This window comes from Watersipora subatra, chromosome 6, assembly GCF_963576615.1.
Source record: "Watersipora subatra chromosome 6, tzWatSuba1.1, whole genome shotgun sequence".
Lineage (NCBI taxonomy): Eukaryota > Metazoa > Bryozoa > Gymnolaemata > Cheilostomatida > Watersiporidae > Watersipora > Watersipora subatra.
This window is the reverse complement of record NC_088713.1, coordinates 19,604,183-19,619,178: the sequence shown is the minus strand read 5'-3', so window position 1 is coordinate 19,619,178 and position 14,996 is coordinate 19,604,183. Positions and strand designations below refer to the sequence as shown.

The window sequence follows — 14,996 nt, the reverse complement described above, 5'->3', positions numbered from 1 at the left end:
TTACTGTCTTTACATAATACTTGTTCACTATAAATGATTTATAATAGGTTTATTTAGTGTATGTATAGAAAACTATATTTTCAAACATTATGCTTTGTCTCTTTTGTTTCAAATAAATACACTAATAGTGTGTATCAGTGATGGCTAAACGTTTCAAGCATTTCTGTGTCTTTCTATTGTCTCCACAAAACTATACATACATTCCTTTTATGTCTCATGTATAGTATTATAGTAGAACTTTTATATCTCATCTATAGTATACTAGTGGTACTTTAATGTCTCATCTATAGTATACTAGTAGTACTTTAATGTCTCATCTATAGTATACTAGTAGTACTTTTATGTTTCATCTATAGTATATTAGTAGTACTTTAATGTATCTTATATAGTATACTATTAGTACTTTTATGTCTCATCTATAGTATACTAGTAGTACTTTTACATGTATGTCTCATCTATAGTATACTAGTAATACTTTTATGTTTCATCTATAGTATACCAGTAGGACTTTTATGTCTCATCTATAGTATAATAGTAGTACTTTTATGTCTCATCTATAGTTTACTAGTTGTACTTTTATGTCTAATCTATAGTATACTAGTAGTACTTTTATGTCTCATCTATAGTATAATAGTAGTACTTTAATGTCTCATCTATAGTATACTAGTAATACTTTTATGTTTCATCTATAGTATACTAGTAGTACCTTTATGCCTCATCTATAGTATACTTGTAGTCCTTTTATGTCTCATCTATAGTATACTAGTAGTACTTTAATGTATCTTATATAGTATACTATTAGTACTTTTATGTCTCATCTATAGTATACTAGTAGTACTTTTACATGTATGTCTCATCTATAGTATACTAGTAATACTTTTATGTTTCATCTATAGTATACCAGTAGGACTTTTATGTCTCATCTATAGTATAATAGTAGTACTTTTATGTCTCATCTATAGTTTACTAGTTGTACTTTTATGTCTAATCTATAGTATACTAGTAGTACTTTTATGTCTCATCTATAGTATAATAGTAGTACTTTAATGTCTCATCTATAGTATACTAGTAATACTTTTATGTTTCATCTATAGTATACTAGTAGTACTTTTATGTCTCATCTAAAGTATACTAGTAGTATTTTTATGTCTCATCTATAGTTGACTTGTTGTACTTTTATGTCTAATCTATAGTATACTAGTAGTACTTCTATGTCTCATCTATAGTTTACTAGTTGTACTTTTATGTCTAATCTATAGTATACTAGTAGTACTTCTATCTCTCATCTATAGTATAATAGTAGTACTTTTATGTATCATCTTTAGTATACTAGTAGTACTTTTATGTCTCATCTATAATATACTAACAGTACTTGTATGTCTCATCTATAGTATACTAGTAGTACTTTTACATGTATGTCTCATCTATAGTATACTAGTAATACTTTTATGTTTCATCTATAGTATACCAGTAGGACTTTTATGTCTCATCTATAGTATAATAGTAGTACTTTTATGTCTCATCTATAGTTTACTAGTAGTACTTTTATGTCTAATCTATAGTATACTAGTAGTACTTTTATGTCTCATCTATAGTATATTAGTAGTACTTTAATGTATCTTATATAGTATACTATTAGTACTTTTATGTCTCATCTATAGTATACTAGTAGTACTTTTACATGTATGTCTCATCTATAGTATACTAGTAATACTTTTATGTTTCATCTATAGTATACCAGTAGGACTTTTATGTCTCATCTATAGTATAATAGTAGTACTTTTATGTCTCATCTATAGTTTACTAGTTGTACTTTTATGTCTAATCTATAGTATACTAGTAGTACTTTTATGTCTCATCTATAGTATAATAGTAGTACTTTAATGTCTCATCTATAGTATACTAGTAATACTTTTATGTTTCATCTATAGTATACTAGTAGTACCTTTATGCCTCATCTATAGTATACTTGTAGTCCTTTTATGTCTCATCTATAGTATACTAGTAGTACTTTAATGTATCTTATATAGTATACTATTAGTACTTTTATGTCTCATCTATAGTATACTAGTAGTACTTTTACATGTATGTCTCATCTATAGTATACTAGTAATACTTTTATGTTTCATCTATAGTATACCAGTAAGACTTTTATGTCTCATCTATAGTATAATAGTAGTACTTTTATGTCTCATCTATAGTTTACTAGTTGTACTTTTATGTCTAATCTATAGTATACTAGTAGTACTTTTATGTCTCATCTATAGTATAATAGTAGTACTTTAATGTCTCATCTATAGTATACTAGTAATACTTTTATGTTTCATCTATAGTATACTAGTAGTACTTTTATGTCTCATCTAAAGTATACTAGTAGTATTTTTATGTCTCATCTATAGTTGACTTGTTGTACTTTTATGTCTAATCTATAGTATACTAGTAGTACTTCTATGTCTCATCTATAGTTTACTAGTTGTACTTTTATGTCTAATCTATAGTATACTAGTAGTACTTCTATCTCTCATCTATAGTATAATAGTAGTACTTTTATGTATCATCTTTAGTATACTAGTAGTACTTTTATGTCTCATCTATAATATACTAACAGTACTTGTATGTCTCATCTATAGTATACTAGTAGTACTTTAATGTATCTTATATAGTATACTATTAGTACTTTTATGTCTCATCTATAGTATACTAGTAATAATTTTATGTTTCATCTATAGTATACCAGTAGGACTTTTATGTCTCATCTATAGTATAATAGTAGTACTTTTATGTCTCATCTATAGTTTACTAGTTGTACTTTTATGTCCAATCTATAGTATACTAGTAGTACTTTAATTTCTCATCTATAGTATACTAGTAGTACTTTTATGTTTCATCTATAGTATACTAGTAGTACCTTTATGCCTCATCTATAGTATACTTGTAGTCCTTTTATGTCTCATCTATAGTATACTAGTAGTACTTTAATGTATCTTATATAGTATACTATTAGTACTTTTATGTCTCATCTATAGTATACTAGTAGTACTTTTACATGTATGTTTCATCTATAGTATACTAGTAATACTTTTATGTTTCATCTATAGTATACCAGTAGGACTTTTATGTCTCATCTATAGTATACTAGTAGTACTTTTATGTCTCATCTATAGTATACTTGTTGTACTTTTATGTCTAATCTATAGTATACTAGTAGTACTTCTATGTCTCATCTATAGTTTACTAGTTGTACTTTTATGTCTAATCTATAGTATACTAGTAGTACTTTAATGTCTCATCTATAGTATACTAGTAGTACTTTTATGTTTCATCTATAGTATACTAGTAGTACCTTTATGCCTCATCTATAGTATACTTGTAGTCCTTTTATGTCTCATCTATAGTATACTAGTAGTACTTTAATGTATCTTATATAGTATACTATTAGTACTTTTATGTCTCATCTATAGTATACTAGTAGTACTTTTACATGTATGTTTCATCTATAGTATACTAGTAATACTTTTATGTTTCATCTATAGTATACCAGTAGGACTTTTATGTCTCATCTATAGTATACTAGTAGTACTTTTATGTCTCATCTATAGTATACTTGTTGTACTTTTATGTCTAATCTATAGTATACTAGTAGTACTTCTATGTCTCATCTATAGTTTACTAGTTGTACTTTTATGTCTAATCTATAGTATACTAGTAGTACTTCTATCTCTCATCTATAGTATAATAGTAGTACTTTTATGTATCATCTTTAGTATACTAGTAGTACTTTTATGTCTCATCTATAATATACTAACAGTACTTGTATGTCTCATCTATAGTATACTAGTAGTACTTTTATGTCTCATCTATAGTATACTAGTAGTATTTTAATGTCTCATCTATAGTATACTAATAGTACTTTTATGTCTCATCTATAGTATACTAGTAGTACTTTTATGTCTCATCTATAGTATACTAGTAGTACTTGTATGTCTCATCTATAGTATACTAGTAGTACTTTTATGTCTCATCTATAGTATACTAGTAGTACTTTTATGTCTCATCTATAATATACTAACAGTACTTGTATGTCTCATCTATAGTATACTAGTAGTACTTTTATGTCTCATCTATAGTATACTAGTAGTATTTTAATGTCTCATTTATAGTATACTAATAGTACTTTTATGTCTCATCTATAGTATACTAGTAGTACTTTTATGTCTCATCTATAGTATACTAGTAGTACTTGTATGTCTCATCTATAGTATACTAGTAGTACTTTTATGTCTCATCTATAGTATACTAGTAGTACTTTTATGTCTCATCTATAGTAAACTAGTAGTATTTTTATGACTCGTATATAGTATACTAGCTGCATTACCCGTGTTCGGGAACAGATTTACGTAAAGCAAGTTTTATTGAGAGTTGTCTTTCATACTGTAAAACAACTCCAAATATGCAATCTACTGAAATTTTTGTACTAATCAGACTTCATACACATATGCAGTCGGACATGTCAACAATGTTGGAGAGACCAATGAAAATATGCAACGTGTTTTACAGCTACTCTACAATGCATCAGTCTCGAACCACTCAAATCGGAATTGTCCTAATTTTGTACACAGAACTGATAATGAAATTGACATTGCTAGGCAAATTGAAGTTCTTCAAACTGGCAGTATTGAAAAGTTTTCCATATTTTAATAAATTCTAAAAAAATATTTTGCTATTGCACTGCTAAGCTATCGCCAGCATTTATTGAATTGAGACTTCTACATGCTTAAAACACTAATCATGACTCACCAGCTCTTCGTCTATAGCCTGTGTTTTGACATGGTATATACAAACTGTGCAGCAGTAATGTGGTTGTGTTGATAAAATTTATTATCAATAAAATCTGCTATATAAACTACATATATGGCCTCTAGCCTTTCCAACGTAAGGCATTACATCTGGAACATTTTTGGACATTTGTCCCATAGAAAAGTTCGGGCCCTATACTGTCTTGCAGGACTGTAGTCAAGTGCGAAGCTTTCTGCCCATACACGACACCTGGTAGCAGCTGCTGTAGTTAGTGCATCTCGCTGTTGTCGCCGTTTTATCTGCTCTGAAAATTCAGCTCGCCGAGCAGCTGTTGTAGCTAGTGCATCATGTTCTTGTCGGAGGTTTCTGCCGATGTGCCGATAGTAGACTAGTCGTACTTTTATGCCTCATCTATAGTATACTAGTAGTACTTTTATGTATCATCTATAGTATACTAGTAGTACTTTATCTGTCATCTATAGTATACTAGTAGTACTTTTATGTAACATCCATAGTATACTAGTAGTATGTTCATGTCTCACCTATAGTATACTAGTAGTACTTTTGTGCCTCATCTATAATATACTAGTAGTACTTTTGTCTCATATATACATGTAGTATACTAGAAATATAATATATTTATAGTGTGCTAATAGTACTTTATAATATTACTAGCTGTGCCACCCGGCGATGCCCGTGGAATAGAAGAGTATTTGGACAGAAAATTGATTTGTATTTAACATATCAAAACATTTGCCATTATAACTTTCAAAGTACATATCATTAGAGAAGTGTGTCGTGTAGTTGAAATAAATTAGGAGAAAAATAAAAACAACTGTAAAGGTTTTAAAACTTTGTCAAACAACTGTCCCTTTCAAGCTAGTAGCCTGGCATATTGCCAATGGAAAACTCCACTAAGCTAGTTAATAAGGTTAGGCTTCCAATGACGGTAAGCCATGACTTACCATTCTGCATTGTTGTCTGCATTGTTGTCCAGCTCAGCTGTTCTAATAATAGCTATAGCCGGATTTCCAACAGACAGATATACAGACTTTGAGAAATATATATATAGATTTAGTTTAACTGAGATGGTTTAGACTGCTAAGATTTCTCTCATCTCAAGAATCTTAACGTTTTATTGGTTTGTTTAGTTACTTGGAATGTGTCCTAAACTAGTGTAACACTAAATTAGCCCCTTTCTAAATGTTCACAACTCACTTGGTACAAATATATTTACAAAATTCTTATTTCCACTTTTACAAGTTGCTATAGAAAGATCTTTAACTGCCACCTTTGCAGCTGTAAGCCTATACAACCTACCCTCTGCACTCTCTAAAAACAAAAAAACATAACTGCTTATGTTCACCTAGCCATATACACATTTTTGTCAGAGGCACCCATTCAAATTTACTAATTTTTCTTTAACTGATTTATGAGAGATTGTGTGACTCCTATTGGATTTACTTAGTTTACTAGAAGTTTATTGTTTAGAAAGTCTAAAACGGTTTGTAATATGAAAGACTCCAAATTACAAACCCTGTTGTAAAATCAATAGTTTTAATAGGTATTTTCTGAAACATACTTTCAGCTGAGCAAGGACACACTTATCAATAAACGTTTATACAGAAAATAATAAAAATACCGTAGTTTTATAGAGTGTTATATAGAGTTCTGTTCCTTTTTATTAGGCTTTACTAGGAACTTGCTAAAAGAAGATTTTCCTTTAAGTAAAATCTAAAATGGTTGGTGATTTTGAAAACTCCCGATGAAAGAGCAGCAATACTTGTCATCTACTACTATAAATTTTATGCTGAGAAAAAAACATTAATAGTTAAAAATGTGACTGGAAGGAAGTCTTAAAATATAGTCGTTTTATACAGCACATTAAAATGAAATAAATAATAAACAGAGCTTTTTTATTAACCAGGCTCTTTTCATAACTTACCTTATGAGTTTAGTGTTTCTGAATAAATATATTGATAAAAAGAGGTTTATCTCTAGCGGGAGATTTGAAAAATAACTTGTAAATTGTAAATTTTGTTTAAAAGTTATTATTTTGTTTTTTTATTAGCAAGTTTTTGAAAGTTCCTGAAACTTGAGTACATATACCAGTAACCTGTTGCTTCCCTGTGCATGTTTATAACAACTTACCAGATACAAATGGAACACAATTAATCTCCGTAGCATTTTGAGCCTAGAAGTTTCCTTTAACCATCAGTGTTGTTAAGAGCAAATAATGCTGAACCTATCTGTTTACAGACCAGAATATAACCATAATGTATTACCATGGTAACAACACCTATTAGCTTGAGAATAATATTTCAGCCATATTTCATTATTTGTTTAATGTTAGAGCTGGATCAATGTTTCCTGGTTGGGGGTTGACGAACTATCGATTGAATCAATATCAGGATTACTCATGATATTTGTAAAAGCGGAAGGATTTTAAAATTTTATTGATTTGTCTTTTTGTCACATGCTATTCTATAATAATGCACATATTTAAAGTGCTTCTTACCGTTACAAGCAAGTTACCATTTTAAAGTTATAGGCTGCGCATCTATAGTTTACTGAACATCAATTGCTTGTATAGCCACACTATTATAGCTCTCTTTATTTCTTCGAGGTGTTCAGCCATTTTTGCAGTAAAATTATAATATTAACACAACTAAATAAAAAATAAATTTATACTGCTCATAAGCTTTTTACTTGCAAAGTAATTCCATCATCTTAGAATTATCTGATGTAATTATGTATGAGTGAGTATATATCATGATAATTTTGAATACTCAGACTCAGTCACTGTTACATGACCTCCGAGATTGCTGTGAATGTTTTTGTTTTAGAAAAATGATGTTAAAAGATTGAAGATTTTCTGAGAAATATTTGAGATGCATACTGTACGGCCTGGGTGGTCCACAGTTGGGGTAAAAAAGGGTAATTCATGTCACAGAATGAAGTAGGCTGTTGATACTTTTGGCCCTGACTGTAATATGTTGCTAGAAATATGGTTGTAACCAATAGTACACACAGTGTACCATAAAACCTTCAAATGAGCTTCAAATAAGAACTCGAAATTATTTCTTTAGTTACTTTCAAAATTACAATGAAAAAAACAAAAATTTGTCGGAATTGGACAAGAGAATTAATTGTCATTGATGTGAACGATTCACTAATAATAAAATTTTGCATCCACTTTTCTGCTGATTAATTGACATTACGAGTTAGTAAAAATAAAATGTCCAAGTGGCCGTCAAATGGAAGTGGCGTTCAAAAAAGGTTTTACGGCAGTTGTGTGTACATGTTACCACATAAAACTAAAGCGTGTTTTATTGTGTTATATCTATATTCAATGTTTTAAAAATGTAATGTGATAGTCAAAGAGGATAAAATATTTATAACATGTTAGTAGACAACTATGTTTATAGTGACAGACAGATAAAAATGAAAGGGAGAGTCAAAAAGAGAATTATAGGCGTAAGTTTAAATGTCATGGCAGAAGATGTGGTAGGGTTGAATATTGCCCATGATTTGTCAGCACTTGGATGATCTCTTGGTGCTTTAGCTCCTGTGATCGTTTCATAAACGTTGCACCTTAATGTTGAACATTTACAAATTTGACCATCAGATGTTGATATACACCCTTCACTACTTGGGATTTGTCTGTCCACATCGTCAGATCCACAAGACCTTGATACTAAAATTATAGAAAAAAGCTTAAGATAAATGGTAATATCAATCATTTTGGTTTGGCAAAAGTTTTTATTAGCTAAAACTTCTTTTTATGTGATATGACAAAAGTTTATAACAAAATAAATTCATCGAATTGTTTCAATAGTTTGTTTGAAAAATTCAAAGTCAACTATTCTAATTACCAATGAAGATGCAATTTTTTACAGTATAAAAATATCATTTAACTTAAAAAAATACAATTGTATAGGACCGTGAATGGTCCATTTTACTACTCGGTTTTATCATTTTGCTAATTGTATTGGTTTCATCAACCTAATGGAATTGAAAGAATCTAAATTAAGCATACAACATCCTGATTTTTTGTGTTGTATATTGTTTTCTATTGCATTACAGAACTTTTATGCACACAAAGTACCAGAGATGTTATTAAAATTTGTTGCAGTATTATTTCGTTATTTGGTTGTGAATAGATGTTTAAGTAAGAGCTTTGAAATTGTACTTCAGATGTTAATAGAAAGAACAGAATATGTTTAATTTTTTGGGTACTACAATACCGGTGTTAAGTCACCTATTAATGATAGGTTTATCCCTTAGTTCTGTTACACAAGGTGAATCGTTAACCAGAGTGAAAAAGAAAGTTAAAACTGACCTCATAAGTTTTGAGTGATCAAAGTCAGCAATAAATAAATTATTAGGAAAAAATAAACGCTCTTGTTGAGTCGTTTACATCTCTGTTGCTTTGGTAACTCATTCCTCTGTCGTGTTTCACCTTTGACCTTTAAAGCACTGTAAAATCAGCCCAATATAAACAGTTTTCTACTGGTAGTTAGTAAACTTATACCTTGGCCATTCTGTATCTGAAGTGTGCAGAACCGAGTATTCCTACATTGAACCAGTTCTCCAACAGACTTTCTGCAGTCTACACACAAGTAACAGTAGAAAGAGGGCTTGCCGTCTACCGCCACCTCAGTTGTAGAAATAGGCATGGTGCTCGGGCTATCTAAATACTCTTCATAGTAGTTGCATTCACTCTCTGAACATTTGCAGATGGTGTTTCCCTCTGAGGTGCCACAACCATCAGAAACTCCAAATGTATCTTCGACTAATCGGATGCCACAAGAGCGGGTTACTGTAAGAGCGAAAGTTTAAACTGTAGCCGGTAGACATACTTTTAAAGTCGTATGTATGTATGTACGTACGTACGTACGTACGTACGTGCATACGTACATACGTACATACGTACATACGTACATACGTACATACGTACATACGTACATACGTACACACGTACACACGTACACACATACATACATACACCACATTTTTTGTGACAAATAGTCTGTTGACATCAATGCTGTTACAATCTAGCAAGAAAATTAAACTAAAACTTCAAATGGTACAGCCGTATGGCGACTCAAACTATACTGAGTCTGTATAAGCACTTACAGTTCCCCATTGCTTTTCCTGGTGCATAAACCTTAGTTACATAATTCTTAACTATTACTTGTAGGTACTGAATTAAGTAACTTTCCAAATTTTTTTAGAAAGTAGTCAGATTATACAAATTATTTTTTATCACATTTCATTTTAATTTTATTCTCACACTCCATATATATAAATCTAAGTGTTTTTTGGTCTTTACGGGTCAAGTTTTTAATTCTTGGTTGAAGTCAGTTTGTTTGGACTGCTAGAAGTTGAATTTGCGCACTTAACCTACTAAAAATATACTTGCCTTATTATATATATAACATTATAATTTTATATATATGGTATATATAATTGAAAAACAATGCTTAGACTCACAGAAACAACAAGTCTGTTGTAATCAGTATAGTATCAATCATGCAAGAGTAAACACAGTATACAGGAGTAGCCACAAACCTTCATTTTTAAAGTTAGAATGATAAATGTTGCTTATGTTAATTAAAAATAATTTTTAATGTAAAAACTTAGTTATTATCCTTGCAAGGCTGACATTAATAAGTGTAACACAACCTTAAAAGTGCCTAGTTGATAATTTACTACTTACTAATGCCTGTTGGTGATCGTGATAGGTAGCACCATCTAATATTAGTGAAAGTTGAGCAGTCTACGAGGTCTCTTGCTGAGCTCCCACAATTAATACACAAATAGCAGTAAAACGAGTCTGAAGATGCTGTTGTTACTGCGATGGCTGTTGTTGTTAAACTGTCTCCTCCAGGACTAACACCGTAATTATTGCAACCTGGATCTACACACTTACAGATTGTGTACCCATCATTTTCCTCACAGCCAACACGGATGGCATCATCAAGATCAGCAGTTCCACAAGATCGTGTGACTGAAATAAAGACGCCTTATTAAACACATTAAGTTATTAAACACTATGTATAGCTTATAAACATTCAGCAAGTGAATCAAATGATCAGATTAGAAAATACCTTCATTGTTGGATTCTCTGAGATAGTAGCAGGTTCTAGCATCATAATACAACGAGCATTCGACTAGTTCTCCTAAGGAGGAGCCACAGTCGACACAAACATAGCAGAACCAAGGAGAGTCATCTTGGTTTTCTACTGCTGTTGTTGTGATTTGAAAGGGCCGAGTTGTTCTTCTAGTAGGATTGGTTCTCCTCGCAGTAGCGGCTGTTATTCTTCTAGTAGTTGTTGTTCTTCTAGTAGAAGGTGTTTCTCTAGTAGTGCTTGTTCTGCTATTAGTAGTAGTTGCTGAGATGATATCACTGTAATCATTGCACTCTGACTCACTGCACTTACATATGGTGTAGCCCGCAATTGTGGTGCAGCCTAAAGAAAAGTTCTGCCCGTCTAAGGGTGCTGTTCCACACGTCCTGAGAACTGAAAGTAAATAGTCGAACGGTTTGCTACATTTCACCTTGTTTATAACTTTGTCTTCATCAAAACAAATTATAAGCACAGATAGTGCAGAAAAAGAAATAAAACAGCAAAAGTATAAATGCTACCTCAGATTTGTACAAAAGAATGATAAATTTAGATTAGGTTAAATGATAAAAAGTACTGAACCCTTCAATAAAATAAGGTCAAAGGGTCAGCCTCATTGACCTGAAAAAATAAGAAATATGTTAATAAAATAATAATAAATTATATGCCTATATGTTATATATATACAAAAAATAATAATATAATAATAAAAAGTGTGCATCCAGAAATGCAGGGAGATTTTAAAAAGCTAAAATATCAACTAAAACTTCAATACATCTTTGAGAATAGTTGAGCATTAACTTGGAAAGAAACCCAAACTAAAAACAAGAAAATTCAAAACCTTTGGTTATTATGATAGAAACTAAATAAACTGAGGTGAACTTGGGAGAAAATGGAAAACTCTAAAGTCAAAAATATCGAGATAATTTTGAATAAACGAGAAAAAAAGACATAACAAGAATGTACGAGAACAGCTTGTAACTGTGATCGGCATTGTGTTTATATTTAACCAATAGGAAGCCTATTTAACCAGGATTTATGTAATAGTTATCATTGTTTGTTACTGATTTGTAAGGTGGTACCAGTTATCTTCAGTTTTTGTAAGTCAGATTATGTTTATAGTCATGTGACTCTAAGTCATACCAAGACTACACACAACATCAACTAATGAAGAACTTGGCTACACTCTTCATAATAACCACTGGGAACATAATGCTCAACTGCATGCCTTCAATAAAGTCTAAATTGATTCCCATCAGAAGCCATTTTGATTGATGTCTCATGTTAGGTAACCAATAAAGAAAATGCTCAATAGTAATCAACAACTCTTACAGAGTTACAAATTTGCCTCTGTTGTGTTTCATCATTTATATCATCAGTCAAATTTTCTTTTCTGGTCACGAAATAAAAATGAAAAAAATGTTTTTGGTTTAATGCTCGATGCTTTGAGCCTTCTTTTTGAATATCAAACCCAGAATGAATTTAGTTACATCATCTTTATTGGCTGGCTTGCATATATCTTTCAAACCCCCAATACAGGTTTATTGTACTTAATTTAAAATTGCAATCAAACAAGCAATAATTATTTGTGAGCGAGCTCACAATTGCATCACAAATAGCAAATTACTGCATACTTGCGCCATTTGGTTCCATTAAAAGATAGCAGTTTCCTGAAGAGGAAACGGTAGAGCAGTCAGTAAGAACTCCGGCTGAGAATCCACAGTTATCACACTGATAGCAATGAAAGCCGCCTGCTCGAGTTGTCATAGCTGCGGTGATTGATGAGCTGACATTATGTGACATGGTAGAATCCTTAGTAGAGCCTGTAGAGGCAGGAAGTAAATCTTGTGTGTTACACAATTCAGTGAAACATCGACAGAAGATTACATCGCCTTCCTGACGACATCCCTCAGACACACCAAAGAGGTTAAACCCCTCTACTCCACAAGATTTGCTGACTGAAAAACACAGAGAATTGTGTCATGAGAAAGCGACGACTAGCAATACGTAACTTGCATGATGTAAATGTTTACTATAATAGGAGTCTCATTGATTCATTTGTGCAGTGTAATGGTAGGAGTTTAGGAAAATGATTGCACCATACAGGGTTTAAAACTGTGACACTACTACTCAGCACAATTCCACATGCACCAGTCATTTCACCTTCATTGATTTGAAAATAATTGTTCACATGTCTATTTCTTATGCTTTATTGGGACATCTGATCACCTGATGACCGAGGGTAGTTGCCTCTATTATATCAAGAGTCGTATCAGGTCATCAGAAGCCAAACTATGAGCATTAGAAAATAGATTGCACTACATGGTAGTTGAATAATGATATTTGCGTTCTTAAACCAAAACCGTGATTCCTGTACGACGCAGCTCCCTTGCTACACTTTTGAATAGCTGTGTATATAGTCAAAACACAAGATGATCCGTCATGGCGCATGGAGCTGCCAGTGTACTACTGTTAATAATGGTAAGCTATAGCTATGAATATGGTAACTGTATAGAAAATTTTCGTATTTCTGTTTATCAGTACCTTTGCTTATTTTAAGTTACAAGCGTGGCCAAAAGTATTAGCACTACTGCCGTTGTTGCCTAGTTCATTTAGCAAAAGTCGGATTAACTTTGAATAAGCTTTCCTTACTGCATAATCTAATTAAGCCATGCATATTACACAACAAAAAGCTAAGGATTAAATATTTATAATGAGATTAAACCTTCTCACAATAAAACCACTTTTACTAAAAAATTAGTGTCAGAGATTGACTCCAACATTTCGCATAAATAGTTGTCAGGCTTTTGTACCCCAAGAGAATCAGTGGATAGTTTTTGTTTTAGATTTACGTTTTTAAAGGATAGAACTTTTTTGATGAATCATTTGTTATGTAGTATATGTAGTTTAGTCTGGGTGGTACAGAGTGGCATTAAAAGAACAATAACCTAATTGATGCCACAGCATGATGAGGCATGTCAATATTTTTGGCTACAGATGTATTGTAGTGAATGTTTGTGTGCTCTGTCAAAGTAAAATAAAACTTTTAATTTTCAGGTTTCAGAACCAGCCGACATATTTTTCTTTTCACCACTGTAAAAGAGCTTTAAAATGAATGTAGATAAATATCCAAGAAGAATTTAAAACTTTATTAAATTTTAAATATATCTCCATATTATCTAAATAAGCTTGTCTTGGGGAAAAAATCTCCAATATCGAACTCACCTTCTCCACTAGATAGATCCTTAGCGAGGAAACAAGAGTCGGCATTCAATATGGTGCAGTCATAGGCCACGCCTTCTCCATCATTACAGTCAACACAGTTGTAACATTCTATAGCCTGAGATACTTTAACTAGTAGTCCTAAAGCAGGAAACATAAACATAGAAGAGAAGCAGTTTTCAAAATATTGAAGATAACAATCTGTACAAATATGATTACAACACATACAATTTTATTTGCTTATTTAAAGTCATATACAGGTGTGTGACTTGAAATAAATTAATAAAACGTTGCTTCCACTAATGATATTGCAAACATGTATCAGAAACAAACTTAGTGTATGTGTTGTATCTAAAACATGGAACCAACAAGTATAATTGTTGGTTGTTTGTTTCTCTCATTGTTTCAGCTCTGATCGATCATTTAACTTAATTAAAAACCTCATCCCTGAGGTTGATGTTAAGATCAATCATGCAGTGGCATTTGTTAGTAGTTGCTTCCCTTGAGTGTACCTGTGAAGGCAAACATATCTACTTTAACTTATAGCTTGCTATAGTACAAGCCTGTCACCATGCCCATGCCCAAAACAGACACCGTGTGATACCCACTGTTTTCATTCATTTTTTAGTAAGAGATTATTGCTTACAACAAAACTATTTTTATGTTATTTCTGTGGCTCACATAATTATAAAGATGAACTTATTTAACAGTTCGATAGATTTTATCAAAAATTAGTCGTACTGTTCTATCATTGGCGATTGTTTTGATGTTTGAGGTGATCTAGCTGCCAGGATGTTACAAGATTAAAATTGATACAACTAAATTGCAGCAAAAAGGTTCAGAAGA

General features: G+C 31.5%; 1 protein-coding gene across 1 annotated transcript; it reads right to left on the bottom strand.

Annotated features, from left to right (window-relative positions):
• Positions 1-8,173: 8,173 nt before the first annotated feature.
• LOC137398099 (uncharacterized) lies at positions 8,174-14,678 on the bottom strand. Its single transcript, XM_068084207.1, has 7 exons — positions 14,663-14,678; positions 14,154-14,291; positions 12,563-12,886; positions 10,911-11,324; positions 10,520-10,810; positions 9,332-9,619; positions 8,174-8,494 (listed from the first exon to the last, which is right to left on the bottom strand). Exons 1-7 carry the CDS (start codon positions 14,676-14,678, stop codon positions 8,220-8,222), a joined length of 1,746 nt encoding a protein of 581 aa, XP_067940308.1. The 3' UTR covers positions 8,174-8,219.
• Between the last annotated feature and the right edge of the window lie 318 nt (positions 14,679-14,996).

Excerpts from the sequence above, each read along its gene's own strand:
- LOC137398099 (XM_068084207.1), bottom strand. Across the intron at positions 11,325-12,562 it reads AATGGAACCAAATGGCGCAA|TTCTCAGGACGTGTGGAACA; the intron begins GTATGCAGTAAT and ends ATTTACTTTCAG. Across the intron at positions 9,620-10,519 it reads ACGATCACCAACAGGCATTA|TAACCCGCTCTTGTGGCATC; the intron begins GTAAGTAGTAAA and ends TCGCTCTTACAG.